This window comes from Mauremys mutica, chromosome 16 (assembly GCF_020497125.1).
Source record: "Mauremys mutica isolate MM-2020 ecotype Southern chromosome 16, ASM2049712v1, whole genome shotgun sequence".
Lineage (NCBI taxonomy): Eukaryota > Metazoa > Chordata > Testudines > Geoemydidae > Mauremys > Mauremys mutica.
Window position 1 is genome coordinate 22,322,483 of NC_059087.1, and position 16,263 is coordinate 22,338,745.

Here is a 16,263-nt window from a genome sequence, read left to right on the forward strand (position 1 = left end):
GTGCTATTCCAGTCTATTTTCTTCCTTCAGCTACTGTAATGTGATCAGCTCCAAATCTGCCCAGACTCTCTAGAGGTCAGGCAATAGAACCATCCCCGCTTAAATATTACAGTGAATATTAACCCTTAAGTACTGTACTATCTCTCTATCTTGGGGCTATTGCTGGGGTTTTGTGCGTACTTTTTCTTGTTATATTTTGTATTAATATCCTTTCCCTATAAAAAGGAATGGCCACAAAGCCAGTAAATCCTCTAACTGGAGTTTAATTTTCCACAAAAAGATTGTGAGTGGCGGTTTGAGACTCCAGAACATCACAGTCACCCTGTGCCTCCTGTCTGTTCCTAATCTTGGAGAATAGCTTCAGTGCAGACAGATGAGATTTTGTGGCTAAGGATTTAATTGTGTTAGATGGATTTGAAGGGAGATATCCTGAACTCCTTGCTCAGGCAGACCAGCCATTGGAATCCCTAGGATTCATGTCGCTGAGTTAGAATTGCAGGAACACAATTCTGATTCTGTCTATGGGCTTACTGGAGTGAAATGAGAGTGATTGGTTCAGGAAGCTCATATTTTTTGGCTATTAAGAATAAATAATTGCATGTTCAGGCAAGTCATATAACAGTAGTCTGTAGACTGCACACTTGTCTATATTCAGTGTTCATGATGGGAGATGGAGGATAGAAGGGTATGTTGACCTGGATTGCCAACCAATTTGGCTTGAACTTCTTCATCTGAAATTCCCACTGAAATCAATGGGAGTCTTACATGCACAAAGACATGAAGATCAGGCTCTCTTAATTTGTCTCTACTGACAAATATTTGACTCTAGTTAAAATAAAAATATACATCTCGGTAAAAATGGCAAGGGAATTTAGGAGTATTTTTCCCTCCTATGATGAGAATTCCCACACTACATGATGGGAGTTAATAAGATGGCTTCTTTTCTTATTTTTTTCTAACAACTGAAATGGTGGCTTCTGTAAAAACTGACAGCTAAAGCGACAGAAGTTGTACAGCTCCCAGATTTTTCTGAAGTCCTTGTTTCCCAGATGATATTAGCACTTTTAATATGTAATTGGGCCCCATAACACTTTGTGTGTGCGTATTTTTTAACTGTCTTTGGAAGGAAACTGAACATTATTAAGGAACGTGAAGCTTATCAGTTCAGTTTTGGGGTTTTGGGGCTGGCATTGATGGGGAGAATCTCTGCACACTTAGATCAACTGTAAACCCTAACGTATTTCAGGGAAGAGGTGAAGGAAAGAGAAATAAAGGAACGGAGAGCAAGAAGGGGAAAGGAAAACCATGTCCTTACTGTAATAGTCTCTCCACCACAGCCTTCTGGTGAGCAGCCTCCTCTGGACTTAGGTTTTCCAGCTCCTTCATTATTGGAGGGGTGAATTCCTCCCCATCGTCAGAGGTTTCCTCCTCGGACATCCTGGATTCCTCCATCCCATTGGACAGATTGGGAATTTCAGCACAGAGTTCCCCTTTTTCCGCCTGGATGGCACTGATGGCACGCTGGCTTTCACTCTGGAGGGCATAGGGGTCCACTTCCCCGAGCGCTTTGATCAGGGTCTCCTTGGTTAGCCCTGACTCCAGTAGTGCTCCCAGCAGCTCCACCTGAAGATGACTCAGCTTAGAGACCATGGTCTTCAGTCTGGTGTCCCTTGGATTTGAGTTTCAGCACGTTCTGCCTTCAGCCTTCCCTACACCATGTTCCTGAGGTAATACACCCAACTGTCAGCAGAGTGGGAATGGCATAGACTCCCGCCTTTGCACCCCCCAAAAAAAACAAAATACAAAAATGAGCCACTTCAGACCCCCCACGACTGTCCTGAGCCAGTGCTGATAAAGGGACCCTTGGCTATCTGTTTACATTGGAGCAGTGTAAATTCTCCAAGGTTCATATTTATCCGTGTGCTTAGCAAGTTACTGAACTTTGGACTTCAGCACTGCAGCAGCAGTTCACAAAGTGCAGCGGGGGGGAGGGGAAAAGGTAGGGAGCCAGAAGAGAAAAGGAGAGTAAAAGGAATGGACAGAGAAAAAGCCAGGATGGGAGACAGATAGAAGAGAGAAATGGAAAGAAAATTGAATGAGAAAGTGAGAGCGGAGAAGTCTGACTGGTTCTTGGCCCTATTGGTTAAGAACAGGGATAGGCTTGAGGAACCAGAAGCATGGGGCTAAGCCCCACCAAAACCTTTGGGTTGGGAATTAGCGGCCTCCGCAGCTCGGCCAATCTTTGTGTACCACACCCCAGGCATCAAGTACAACCTCTGGATTTATTCTAATATTCCAAGATCTACCATACTCTCAAAGAGCTCCCATTGACTTCAGTGGGACAGGCTGGGGCACTAAATGACTGCTGAGCCAGTTCCCCACATTGACACTTACCTGTCCCCATTTCTCTTCATTGGAACCTACTGCCTTTATTATTCTTTTGGTGAGCGCTCATAGTGTGTACTCTTTATAAAGGAGACCTGGGGCCTGCCCCACTGAAGTTATAATCTAAGCAGGCAAACAAAATAAACATGCAACCTGTGTTCTGGGTATTGGTGCACTTCTATAGGTTCCTGGCTTGCCTACAACTGCTCCTCCTCTCCCTATGAGTGCCACCCACAGTGACTTCATTTATCAACACCATAGTTTTACCCCATTGATACTAACCTGTTTTAGGGATCTACTCCCAACTGTTGGATGTCTTTTTTAAAAGATCTGCACTAGTTAATCCCAAAAGGTATGGGCTTGATGCAGGAATAACTTGGTCAAATTCTCTGCCCACTGTTGTATAGGAAGTCAGATTAGATGTTAATAATGGTCCCTTTTCACCTTAACACTTGTGAATTAATGTCTCTGCTCTGATTGGCTAACAGAAGGCATAATTAAAATTATCAACTTGTAATAGTCTAATCTCCCAATACTGATTTTATAGCTTGTGCCATCTTGACTGGGAATGGATGATTGTTTCTCCTGTGGGAGCAGAGAGGGGAGGATTTTAACCATAATGTTTTACTGAGGGGGTCTTTGTAGATTCTCTCCCGCACATTTGCCTCCCTTTTATATGTTCCCCTCTAAGGCTCAAGATGAGGAGGACTGGATGGAGCTCCCTCCACAGCCCAAGGACCGACCAAAGGTGATGCTGCAGAGTGACCTGGGGCACTCCCTTCCCTTTGGGGGCTTCTCAAGCCTCACTCTGTAGAGGTTCAATTGCACATTGAACCAGCGAAGGACAAAGCTTTTCAAAATGGATCCCCATTATGACAACACAACAAGCTGGGCCAGTTCTAGGCATGGGCAAGGAAGGTGGTTGCCCTTACCAGCAAGTTCCGAGGGTTTTGGTGGTATTTTTTTCTTCCACTCGGCTGACTGGCCGTCTGTTTTTCTTTGGTGTTTGTTTTCTTTGGCCACAATAGGGGGCACTAAAAACATTTTCTGCCCTGGCCAGCAAAACTCCTAGGGCTGCTTCTGACAACAAATCATCAGTGGATTGCTGGGTCAGCCATTCAGCAGGGATTTTCACTAACAGTTTGCCTTTCTTTCAGATGTCGTTTGCTCCAGAAAGCACCTCCTCCCCTTGGCACAGGGCAGAATACACAAGTAAAGTTAACATGGCTAACCTGAAGTCCTGGAACACAGTCTCAGCCTGGTTAAAGACACAGCATACTGTAGTCTGAGCCCCAGTTGTAAGTTGGGAAAGCTTTTGTTGTCATTACAAAACCCAGCTGTGATGCATGTAGCTATGAAACTGCAATCCCCTCGTTTTCCGTGCACTGCACCTATATGTCTCTAGGACCTCTGCGTGCAGAGACAACAGCCATAGTATCAGAGGAGTAGCCATGTTAGTCTGGATCTGTAAAAGCAGCAAAGAGTCCTGTGGCATCCTATAGACTAACAGACGTATTGGAGCATGAGCATGCATGCATCCGACGAAGTGGGTATTAAGCTCATGCTCCAATACGTCTGTTAGTCTATAAGGTGTCACAGGACTCTTTGCTGCTTTAACAACCATAGTGTTCTTGCTGTTCTTTCATGGGGTGTTTTCCTTAAACTAAAATAAATCATTCAGACTGAAAATGTATTTTTATTTTAAGAATGTTTGTATTTGTTGTCTCAAACATACAACAAAATAAAGAGCAGATTGGACAACATCTAGACAAAGAGAGTTCACATTCTGATCAAACAACTGTGGGTGGAAAACTTGAAAGGGAAACTATAAAGTTTCTGTCCGGTCTAAGGTGCTCCTCAGTATTTAGGGAAAAATACAAAAGTAATGTTATTTTTTTAAACGACAGTCCTGATTTGGAGTGTAGGTTTATGGTGCATGCATTCTCTTGGTGTACAGAAAAATATAACGTTAATTCAAAGGACTCTTTCCGGTTAAAAAATGGGTTACATTTTAGCTACAACCTGAAATAATTTCATAGAGTTTAAGGTCAGAAGGGACCTAGTCTGACCTCCTCTATATCACAGGCCACCAACACCATGGAATCCAAATGAGACCTAAGTATTAGGATCCACAGAAGACTGCCAATCTGACCTGGGGGGAAATTCCTTCCCAACCCCACATATGGCGATGACTTAGAATCAGTCAGCCAAACACTTGAGAAAGAGAATGCTTGGAATTGGTGCCACTCAGAGCTCTGGCCCACCCCACTGATGTCCCATTTCCAGCCATGGTTATCCTTGATACTTCAAAGGAAGGAGATAAAAAAATCCTCACAGAATACATTGGGGAGGGGGGAGAATCCCTTCCTGATACCTGTCAGTTCCCAGCTGAAACCCAGACACAGGAGCTTCAGGAACATATGACATAAACCAGAAGTGAGACCTACTCCCACCATCACAAGCAATCCTATTATACAGTTCTCATAAATTTGTCCAGCTCTCCCTTAAAACTCATTAAGTTGTTTGCACCCCCAACTTCTGTTGGGAGGCTGTTCCAGAACCTCACCCTTCTGATGGTTAGAAACCTTCTAATTTCCACCCTGAATATGTTCATGGCCAATTTTATATCCATTTGTTCTTGTGCTGATTTGCAAAAAATAAATAATGAACCTAGACTAGTCGAGTGCATCATTGTTTCCTATAATTTCACTTTCTGGTTCATCTCTATTACAAAGATGCTGGAAAGGAATGTTATTCTTTAAAATAAATTTGTTCTTTGCAGCAATAATAATAAAAATAACCATGGAAATATTTTTGTTAGGTTTTGTAAAAATGAACTTTTTCTAATCCCAAATTTGGGCTCTATTTTGACCTACCAGTACCTCTTTTAATATAAATGGAAAATTATTTCCTGGGCAATTAAAATATAATAGTAAATTTAACTTCTGTTTATTAGTTTCACTTTCAGACTGTTATGCACTATCACAGTGGTCTGGGCTGCAGTCACTGCAGAGGAAGAGTTAAATCCAAACAAACTCCTTCTACTGTTTCTTTTTAAGATCATTATATCAATATTAAATTTAGTAAAACGTACTTTAAAATCACAAACCCCCAAATTCTAGACTTAATTTGACCTGACACTTTTCCTTTCAAAAATTGAGTTTGGGACAATAGGAACAACGCTAGGAAGGCCCCAGTGTGAGATGGAGATTCTGGGACTGCCTCATGTCATTGCAGGAATCTTTCTCCTTCACTGCACTTTCCTACACTAAAATGGGTTATTCTGTATCTCAGTCTCATTCTTACTAAAATAAAAAAACAACCTTCAGGTTCCATATTCATGGTATGTGGGAATAAAATGAGGAATCTCTCCTCCGAACGGATTTGTTATGGTGCATCCCAGTCACAGGAGCCCAAGTTCCAGTCAGCATCAGCACTTGGAAATTGTAGGGAGTTCAAGGTTTTGAAAAACGATACATTAGCAGTCTCAGATGCCTTCATTTGTGGACCTCAAAGTGGTTTACAAACATTAATGAATTAAGCATCACAATCACATACCCTGAGAAGGTAGATGAATTAAAATAATTATGTAGCATTTTTCATTGGCAGAGCTTAAATTGCTTTATGATGTGGGTATTTTGCAGATGGAAACCAAGGTACCTAAAGGTTAAGTGACTTTTCCAGGGTCACGTAGGAAACATGTTGCAGAGCCATGAATAAAGGCCAGCTCTCCAAGCCTTAATCACAAGATCATCCTCCTTCCTGCCATTGGGGACTCCTTTGAGTTCAGATGCCTAATAAAAATATGAACCGACACTGACCATATCAAGATTGCTGCTCATGTTGGGGACTTGAAGTCTTGTGTGACACTGTCCAATGACCTGCTCTGGCTGAGGTCTGGAGCAGAGCTGGTTGGGTCTTGAGAAAGCTATCTCCACTCCTTATTCATCAATGCAAAGGTGATTGTGACCCACGGTCTTTAAATGTGCAGGAATAAAGAGTAAGCAATGTCTTGGGGAAACTCCCTATTTTCTGGTGAAAAATGGTGACGAGCTACCTCTCTGAATGGCAACCATGAACAGAGCACAATCCTGGGAGATTACGTGTGGGATTCCAGAGAGCAATTCAGGGGTACAGCTCACATTTCCAATGGACAAATACAATTATCACAGTTGTGTCCATTTGGTCGGTTTAGGTGGGAAGTACTGTAGCAATTAGCACCTCTTAGCAGACTTCACACATACGGCATTATCAGTTTGGATGTAGACTTGACACAGACCAGGAGCAAAGTGTAAACCGGCCATTGGCATTTTTGCCACTACTGAGAGCCTCTGAAGGGGTATAATAGCCCCACACAACCTTATTAAACCTTTCACAGATAATGCAATGTGCATTCTATATTTTTGTGAAGAGGGGAAGGTTAATTTACAGTGATTGAGACCAATTTTTTTAAAAAGATACTTTCTCTTTGAAGGATTTAAAAAGTCTTCTGATCTTTCATGAATACATCTGGGATTTATGTTCCCAAGTCCTGCTCTAAATCATCATACCATGAAGACGGTGGCTTCCCATTTGATTGTGAATTATTCTATTTAGTTCTGTTTAAGACCTTAACATTTCTCCGTCGCACTTGTAAAGTGCCTAGTATAGTACACCTCTACCTCAATAGAATGCTGTCCTCGGGAGCCAAAAAATCGTACCGCGTTATAGGTGAAACCGCGTTATATCAAACTTGCTTTGATCCAGCGGCGTATGCCGCCATGCCCCGCCCCCCCCGGAGCACTGCTTTACCGCGCTATATCCAAATTCGTGTCATATCGGGTCGCATTATATCGGGGTAGAGCTGTAGTATGTTTCTCTTAATCTTTTTAGAGTTTGCTCCTCTGTGTAGTGTAGTGTAATGACCTCACTATTCTGTGCAGCATAGAGAATTATCTTCTGTATTACACAGCAGCTTCCCTTGAATTGAGTATTTGGGGCACAAACATACCTGTCCAGGAAGTGCCCCCATTTCTTCTGAACACCACCTAAGCTTAGACACATTTGATTTCTTGGTTGCTTCTTGGGAAGAGCCTGCTCTTGACAAGAGGAGCCAACATCTGGGCTCATTACTGAAAGACACAAGTGGGGAAGATAATATCCAATACTCTTTCTTTAAAACCACAGGATACAGCTTCTTGATGCACCGAGAAACCATCTCCCAGCTAGTCCTGGTCCCCCTTGCAACCTCCAGACATGGAAAATTTCAGAATGGCTGCATCTGAAGGCCAGTTGGAACCTTGGTTTTATATTTTATATTATAAAATATAAAACCAAAGGACTTACTACTTTTAATCTTTCAGAGGTACCTATTCTAAACTCCAGATGCCTGGACAAATAATTAAAACAAAAATCGAGGGTAAACATTCTTAATATAAAAACGTTACTGCCTAAAAGCTGTTCCCTAACATAATCCATCAAATCACAGATAAACTGATAAACAGTTCAGAACCCCATTAAATAATACCCCACCTCAAATCCTCCCTTCCTGAACAACCCAAGAGAAAAGATGAGCTTTGCAACTTGTCCTACAGCTGACATACTGGCTCTATCAGACTGCAAAGCAAGAGGGCAGTGGGGAAATGTCTCATTGACAACCTCACCAGCAGTGCTCTTTCTTTTAAATTAAGGGTTTGCTAGATCAGGTACCTCTGATTATTGCAACTGGGTGCAGTATCCCATGAGGACATTATAGTTGTGGCATAGGTTAAAGGAGGAGGCTGCAGTGCTTTACTCATCTAAGTTACAGTCCTACTAGAACAAGAACTAAAATGTACAGTGGCACAGATTTGGACAGGAGAGATTCCTGTGACTTAATGGCATGGCACCTGACAGCTTTTGCCATAATAATGAATGTTTGGATGATAAGGACTTGTTTTTGCTGCATCGATGTTCTTGTTTAATATAAATGTTCAGTGTTTGCGGACTTCCTTATCTGAAATAATTGACTTACTGAGTTGTGAATTACTTGATTAATTTAGTCGGTAATGTGAACTAAGTTACCATGCCTCATATGATGTTTGCAGCTCTACTAGTGAAAGGAAGCTTTTAAGATTCAGAGGCTCAAAATGACACTTGTCTGTTTTTCTGATATCTATTTTCAGCATCCATGTTATTGTTTTCCATGCCTTTTTTTTTTTGCAAAATTAATTCACTACTCTTTTCCTCCTAATTATGAATAAATGTAGTTACAGCAGCCGAGTGCTTAAGATTAACCCTTCAATGACAAAATAATATAAGTAACCCTACAATAATAAAGAAGCTTGCTCAACCCAGTGCTTATAAGCAACTTTACATGAACAAATCAGTGTGAATTCATAAAGGAGAAATAAAGAAGGAAGCAGATTTTAGGTTCAAGCTTCTGTATGTATTTTTTTAAGGGTGAGATAAAAAAATGACATCTCCTTTCTAAAGTTCTGTGCATGTTACTTTCAGATAATAATGAATAATCTCCTTCACTCCCACCCAAACAGTGGACAAGACAGTGTACTGCATGGGAGTTGTCTTAAAGTGTTGAATTGCTGGCATTTCCTGACAGACTTTTGGAACAAGGTGTGTCTCCTGTATCTTGAACGAAGCATTATGTTCTACTGATCAATAATGCTCTTGTTTTAATTAACCATTCTAGTAGTGTTGCTTTTGTCAAGAATATTTAATAAAGAAGTTAACTGTGGATTAGCAGTCAGTGCCACGACATGAAAGTACAATGTGGGGGTGTTATATAAGTATTATTCTTATTTTAGAGCTATATGCTATATTATTTTAGAGATATATGAATTCTGCTTTTTACGGCCATCTACCTCCTAAATCAGAAGATTGAATGAATAGACTTGAGAGCAAATTCAGGCCCATAACATCTGATTTGTTCTGTCAATAACATACATTGTAACCATTTTATTGAATTACATCCATCGTATTCAACTATTCCTCTTATATGTGCTGACAAATAAACATTGCAGTTTTCTATGGCAAAGTCAGCCCCTGACTTATCCACACCATGGCTCCAAGGAGTATCTGGGGAAGGAACAAATACAAATCTTCCTATAATGAAGAGACCACCAGAGGGAGCCCATATAGTTCCCTTAGTGTAACAGCCACGCTGACATTACTACATTTTACTACACCTCTGGCAGAGTGTTTCAAAGTACTTTACTGGCATGAATTAATTTAACTTCACTATCCTTCCTCTTCCCAGATAGAAAAGCTGTCCTCCTCCTCCTAATCCCCGTTATGGTGAAAAGGAGCTATTATAAGTGTAAAGGATGATGATTATGATGATTTGTGCCCTGGGAGCTCACTCTTAATTAACATGTGGGATTGTGAGAAATCCTGGATAACGTTTGGTTTTGTTTTTTTACAGGGTTACATGTCAGCTGTTAGTGCAAACCGTGAACACCTCACTGGATGGAAGGGGTACCAAAATACATGATTATGAAGGGAAATTCGTTTGTAGTAGAGCAGGAGAGTAAACAGCTAATTTTTGGTAGGTACCGAACCTGGAGCCTTGTCCTCAGCAGAGCAATGTCTTGCCTCTTTAATTCCCCTCGCCACGTGGTGCAGGGAGTAGTTAAGATCAAGAAAACAAGATATTTTGATGCCCTTCCCTGACAATCCATCTCCCTAGGGAAATAGTTGAAGATCTAATGGAGATTTAAAATTAGACTGGACAAAGAACTAGAAAGTATAGTATAGGGAATGACCCTGCACTGGCCTTAGGGAGATGGAGGGGACAAGTCTTATTTATCTCTAGTTTCCTCTCTCTCTAAAGGAGGAGGAGGAGGATGTGCACACAAGTATGCCATCCTTTCATTCTTTGACCTGCTGGATAAACAGAGGTAGGAGCACACATTTAAACCATCTACAATGTTGAGATTCATATTAAGATCTTGAATGCAGAAGAACCCATTGCAGCTCTGAGATAAATTCTAAGACTGGAATTCTGATTTTTGCCTTCTTTCCCTGCTCATTTCCATCCTCTCTGCTCCCCTCAAACCTCCGAAGAGCAGACAACCATTCCTGTCATGTCTCTGTCTGCAAGGTGGCCATTTCACACTAGGCCACTCTGCTCTTCTCTCTCTATTTCCATCAGTGAGGAATCAGGACTGGCTCTGTTAGACTGACATCTGATAAAAGACAAGCTTTGTGGCTGATGGGGGAGGGCTCTTTGCTGTCACTGGTGCCATCTGATTCCCCTCTACCACCCGTTCTCTCCACTGCTGTTACCTTACTGTGCCCTGGGAGCTACTTATGCAACCAGGGACAAAGAAGGATCTTATTTGTTTGCTGCCAGCACTGAAATGGCTCTGACAGATCTAGGCACTGCAGCAGTGTATGTTCAAGGTGCAGTGCAGTGCAGTGCAGCTCACTGGAAGAGAGACTGTAATGTCAAAAGCAACTAAGAGTCCTGTGGCACCTTATAGAGTAACAGATGTATTGGAGCATAAGCTTTTGTGGGTGAATACCCACTTCGTCAGATGCATGTAATGGAAATTTTGAGAGGCAGGTATAAATATACAGGCCAGAATCAGTCTGGAGATAACGAGGTTAGTTCAATCTGGGAGGATGAGGCCCTCTTCTAGCAGTTGAGGTGTGAACACCAAGGGAGGAGAAACTGCTTTTGTAGTTGGCTAGTCATTCACAGTCTTTGTTTAATCCTGAGCTGATGGTGTCAAATTTGCAAATGAACTGAAGCTCAGCAGTTTCTCTTTGAAGTCTGGTCCTGAAGTTTTTTTGCTGTAGGATGGCTACCTTAAAATCTGCTATTGTGTGGCCAGGAAGGTTGTAATGTCAGACTCTGATATCACTGAAACTCAGAGTAAGGCTCTCCATCTCTTGCAGATCTGAGGAGATTCTGTGAAAGAGAAATGTCTGTTAGTCTATAAGGTGCCACAGGATTCTTTGCTGCTTCTGTGAAAGAGAGATATATGATAAGAAAATAATCTGGGGAATGCAAGCAATGCCCCACCCCACGCTGCTAAGAGTGAGTGCATGCTGGATCTGCAGAAAGCAATAAACCTGCCCTGTGAACTGGTCTCATTGTTACTGTGTAATGCTGCTGGAGCATGCCTGCAAAATCATCATGAATGTTTACAAGCCTAGGCACAAAGTCTTCTTGCCTGCTTTTATCATGTTGCCGCTGAAAATATGATGATACGTTAATTGCCCATCAGATAAAATCACGTGTGCCTCAAACTAATGTGGTAAATTGAGTTTTTCCAGGCTGTAGAATTAGAAACCATTTCATCATGGGTGGTCAGCGTGCATGCTGCTGTTCTATGGATACCAGAATTGTTGTATGCCCCCTTCCCAGAAGAGTCCAGGAAACTAATCTGAAGAACTGAAAAGTACTTGAAATATTGATTTACACTCCCCTCTGATAGTGGAAAAGAGCAGATTATGATGCTCTACTTTATGTAAAGACTTGTGAAAATAAATTGTTTGAACAGACTGATGCATGGTATGGTGGGAATCGCTCCCAGTGAAACTCTATTTGCAGGGCAGTAGAATGAAAAGTCCCAAATTCCTCACTGTGTCACAGTTTTCCAATTTCAGTTCTGGTAATAGTGAATTGCTACTTAGAGGGAGACTGTTCAGGGAAAAGAAAATGATTTCCCCTGAGAGGGGGTCCTGCTGTGTGTGTTTTGCAGGGCTTATCTGGGCTCCCTGCAAAGCTATTCAAGCTCCACAGACCAAGATTTTGAATGTGAACTCCTCCTCCATCCCTGCCCCAACTCTATCCCAAATTGTTCTCCCAGACCTGCTGGGGTGGGGACAGGGAATGTATCAGGAATGGTATATACCGGTATGTGTTTGAGGAGGGACCTAATGGAAGAGTATGGAAATATACTGTTAAATAGAAAGAAGGAATCTGGAGGGTGGCCCGGACAGGAATGATTTAAAGAGAAAATCCCCTGCTTCTTCCCTCCCGGTGGGTAGACTGTTATCACCAGAATTGTGAATAGGGACAGGCTGTGTTCCATGCCATGTGACACTGTCACATAAGCACTAATCATTGTTTTAGCATCCCAACTTTTTCCTGGTGGGGTACAGAGAAGGGATCTTACTGTCCTGTGTTCATGCCTAGACCCACTACTTTTTCAGCAGTGGCAACATAATTAGCTCCTGGCTGTGCAGCTACTGGGTATTGATAAATGATTGTACTCAACTCTCCAGTGGTGACTGAGGCTTCCACCTGCCACAGTATTCCCCAATTGGGAATGAAAGCTGAGCAAATGCCTCCTCAAGTATTTCTACTTCATATTTTATAGTAACAATTTTTCACAGGCTTTAGTAGTTGGATGGGGTACATGCTACTTACATCATCTGTTCCTTGGCTTTTCCTCTACTGTCTGGTCAGAATACCTTGGCCTGCAAAAAGTTTTTGCGGGGGGTCTAGAAGTGTGGCAATATTACAGGGTTGACTGGCTCAGTGCAAGACCTCTGAGGAAAAGAGGGGAAGGAGATGACATTCCTCACTCCATCAGCTATGATGCATCTTTAACACTGTTTTCATGGCATAGATATGTGGTACTTTAAGGGTACAGATAGAGAAGGAGAAGCCCGCAAAGAAGTTCCAAATGTCATCTTATTAATACGCACTATTTTAATTGTACAGGTATTTTGGGTGCTCCCTCCTCCTCCCAGGAAAGACAAATACTTTATATAACACTGAGCTCCTATGTAATACTTTCCTTTTTCAAAGAGATTTACTATAATTAACTAATCAGTCCAACCAACACCCTTGTGAGGTAGGGAAGTGTTATCCCCGTTTGATTGATGGTGAAACTGAGACACAAAGATGTTAAGTGACTCTCCTCAGGGTTACACAGAGAGCCAGTAACAGCACTGGGAGGAGAACCCATGGCTCCCAATCCTGTTCTCTAACCACAGATCAACCTCCTGAAACAAAGCTGCTCTGTTTCAATACAATAAATAAGACTAACAAAAATATAGGTCCTGAGTCCTCTCCCATCCAAATAAGATCAAGTAATCCAGCTCCTGATACTGCACTGTGGACAATGGCAGAAAGAAAAAATACTATAATTACAGTTATTAACATTATGTTAATGAGTGCAGTCTCTGCATGTACCTTAAACTTACACTATAAGGGCTATTTATTCCAGGCCTAGTTGGAGCTCTTCCATCTCTAAGGCAATTACATTACGGTCATCTGTCACGTAATACTAACTCTTTACTCTCTGGCATGTTAAAGAGAATAGTGAAAAATACTGAAAGGGTGGACTGATGTCCAAGGGCTCAAACCTGCAAATCCTTACTCAGGCAAGTAGTTTAAACAAAATAACATGGAGTAAAGTTTACCTGAGCGAACAAAGCTTGTGGGATCAGGGCCACAAGTTGTACTCAGCAGAAGCACAATAATTCTTAGGATTCAGGATTTATCAGCAGCACTAAACAGAGAGACGAAGACAGAGAAGAGGGAAGGGACAAGTCGTATCAACAGGTGACAAGTTTTCCCCCTGACAGATGGTTTTAACATGGTGTTTGGTGTTACAGTGAGACATCCATTTAGCATTTTGTCTCAGCATGTTTGGACATTTTGAATGTTCTTTTGTCCCCCTGCAGGCTTTCCTAAAAGAATCCTGAGCTTCTGATTTCTTTAATCTCCTTTGTTATCTTGAAAGAAAAAGTCAAAGATGGCTCTGTAAGTGTCAGTTTTCTGTAACATACCAGGGAATGTAATTAAAGGAAAATTCTAAAAGTTCAGAATCATTGTACCAAGGACGTGATATTTATCAAGTGCCCCTCCTCTGACAAACAAACATATTCCTCAGAAGTAGCATGTACCTATGAAGTCACATGAATTTGGTGAAACTGAAACAGCAATGGGGAAAGCTGTTGGTTTTCAAGGCTTCAATATGTATACCCATGTGTGTAAAAGAGGAAATGGAAATATAGTTTTGTGTTAAATTAGGGTGTGATCCTCCTCATCCCAGTAGCTCCACTGAAGTTAGGACTTGCAGGATTGGGCCCCTAGCTTGTTTCTTCCCCCACCCCTCACCCCAGGCAGATGAAGTCTGGCCTTTGAAGACAAAAAGACAAGCTGTGTACATGCATGTGCACCCCCCTCCACTCCACAGTCCCCATAAGTGTGTTTCACTCATGTTCTCCCCCAGCACTGGAAGGACATCACTCTGCAGGTAAATTTGGGGGAGTTCCCCCCCCCTTTTTTTTTGGACTGAAGAAACACATAGAAGCTACTACTGGATTAGCACATCCATTTTAAATGTCAATAGTGTCTTCTGTTATAAATTCAGCATTTCCAGGTAATGAGGGAGACAACAGAGTAGCAACCTCAGGAACTGTGAGGAGTGCAGTTATCTCTCTGTGCACAAATCCCATACCTCATCTGCATATTGACAAAAACCAAGTTGATTTGAAATAAAAGTTACATTTACCACCCCAGATTTTTAAATAAGTATCTAAACATATCCAAACCCAGCATTCAACATCAACTTCTTTTGACTGAGGAAGCTCATGAGCTCACAGGATTGAGTCCTATATCTACCCATGACTCCACCCAATGTTGTAATTTCTGGGGAAGGTGGCAACCAACCAATTACATGGCACTCTGCAAGCAGAGTGAGGGAGGTGGAAATGAGGCTAGGGAAACCAAGGAAACCTCTCACCCTTACAAAAAGAAAAATTAGACTGTGGATCTCATTGTCATAGGATGTCATTAAGACCAAGACTTTAGAAAGATTCAAAATAATTGGACATTTATATGTTTAATAGTTAATGCTAACACATTTTTCTGACAGAATATAAAATCTCATGCTTCTGGGTTTTAGAGATTAGGATGAGATTTTTCATGGGAGAGGGGCAGATTATCCCACATCTGCCTACTGTGGAGTTACTTGCACCTTCTTCTGAAGCATCTGGGTTCTGGCCAGTCAGAGATAGGATGCTGAACTAGATGGACCATAGGTCTAATTTCATATTCCAATTATGATGTTCCTAGGTATCCCAGCCCTAAATGATTAAACTGTCTCTATTACTGTGGGGCTTACAATCTGCAACATGTCAGAATAAAATATGCATAAATTAGACTCAGGCACACCCTCCCTCCTTAACATGGATGTTACTTTCAAAAGTCTGACGTGTGGGTTCCGGTCTCAGAGTTCACCCTATTCACTACTAAAAGACTCCCTGAGATTTCCCCATTCCACTGAGCTCAAGTCTGTACCTGATCCTACCAGGGCCATTCCCGCCATACAGACTCCCAACTCCTGCAGCGAACACTTCTAGTTGGAGGGAGGGATTTCTGGCAGTCAGTCCGACTTTCATTGCCAGCAGAACTAAGTGAACTAAAAGAAACAAACCAGGTGTGTGACGGGTCAGAATTCTCATAGACTCAAAGGCCAGAAAGGACCATCATGAACATCTAGTCTGACCTCCAGCACATTGCCCAGTTTTGTTCTGTCTCCACCATTTAGGGTTCGAATCAGGTACAAAACTCTCTCTGCTCCTTCCTAATGCTTTGTTTACACCGATTACATATAAAGGCGGAAGGGCTGAGAGGAGCTCCGCTCATAGCAACCCCCCTCGCCCCACTCCCAAAGGCAGGGCCACCGGGGAGGAAAGGTGGTTCCCTGCAGAGGGAGAGAACCGCGCCCCCAGAGCAGCCGTGCTGGGCGGAGCCCCTTCCGCGGTGGGCTTGGCTTCTCGGGCGGAGCTGCGAGGAAGGGGGCCGGGTGCAGGCTCCGCCCTACTTCTACTCCCCAGGCAGCTTTCTTGCACTGCAGGGGAAATTTAATAGCTCAGAGTGAGCAGGCGCCAGTCCTGCACCCGGCCGGGACGGGAAGGGCACCTGGGATAAAC

At 42.4% G+C, this 16,263-nt stretch overlaps 1 protein-coding gene and 1 long non-coding RNA gene across 12 annotated transcripts in view; one reads left to right on the forward strand and one right to left on the reverse strand.

Moving 5' to 3' along the window:
* The window catches only part of HNF1A (HNF1 homeobox A), a 22,502-nt gene extending 20,656 nt beyond the window's left edge, over positions 1 to 1,846 (reverse strand). The window contains exon 1 of one of the 4 annotated variants that reach the window (XM_044989979.1): positions 1,316 to 1,845. In XM_044989979.1, the coding sequence (XP_044845914.1) occupies positions 1,316 to 1,650 (335 nt within the window). In that variant the 5' untranslated portion in view covers positions 1,651 to 1,845. Of the gene's footprint in view, positions 1 to 1,315 lie in introns of all 4 variants that reach the window. The other 3 variants (XM_044989980.1, XM_044989981.1, XM_044989982.1) reach the window with 3 other exon arrangements.
* Positions 1 to 14,148, forward strand: part of LOC123350979 — a 26,292-nt gene extending 12,144 nt beyond the window's left edge. For 2 of the 8 annotated variants that reach the window (XR_006573886.1, XR_006573888.1), the window contains exons 2-4: positions 3,543 to 3,683; positions 8,860 to 8,976; positions 9,785 to 10,943. This is a non-coding gene — a long non-coding RNA (uncharacterized LOC123350979). Of the gene's footprint in view, positions 1 to 26; positions 1,728 to 1,764; positions 3,134 to 3,542; positions 3,684 to 8,859; positions 8,977 to 9,784; positions 10,944 to 14,007 lie in introns of those variants that run through there. The other 6 variants (XR_006573892.1, XR_006573893.1, XR_006573887.1 and 3 more) reach the window with 6 other exon arrangements.
* The last annotated feature ends 2,115 nt before the right edge of the window (positions 14,149 to 16,263 follow it).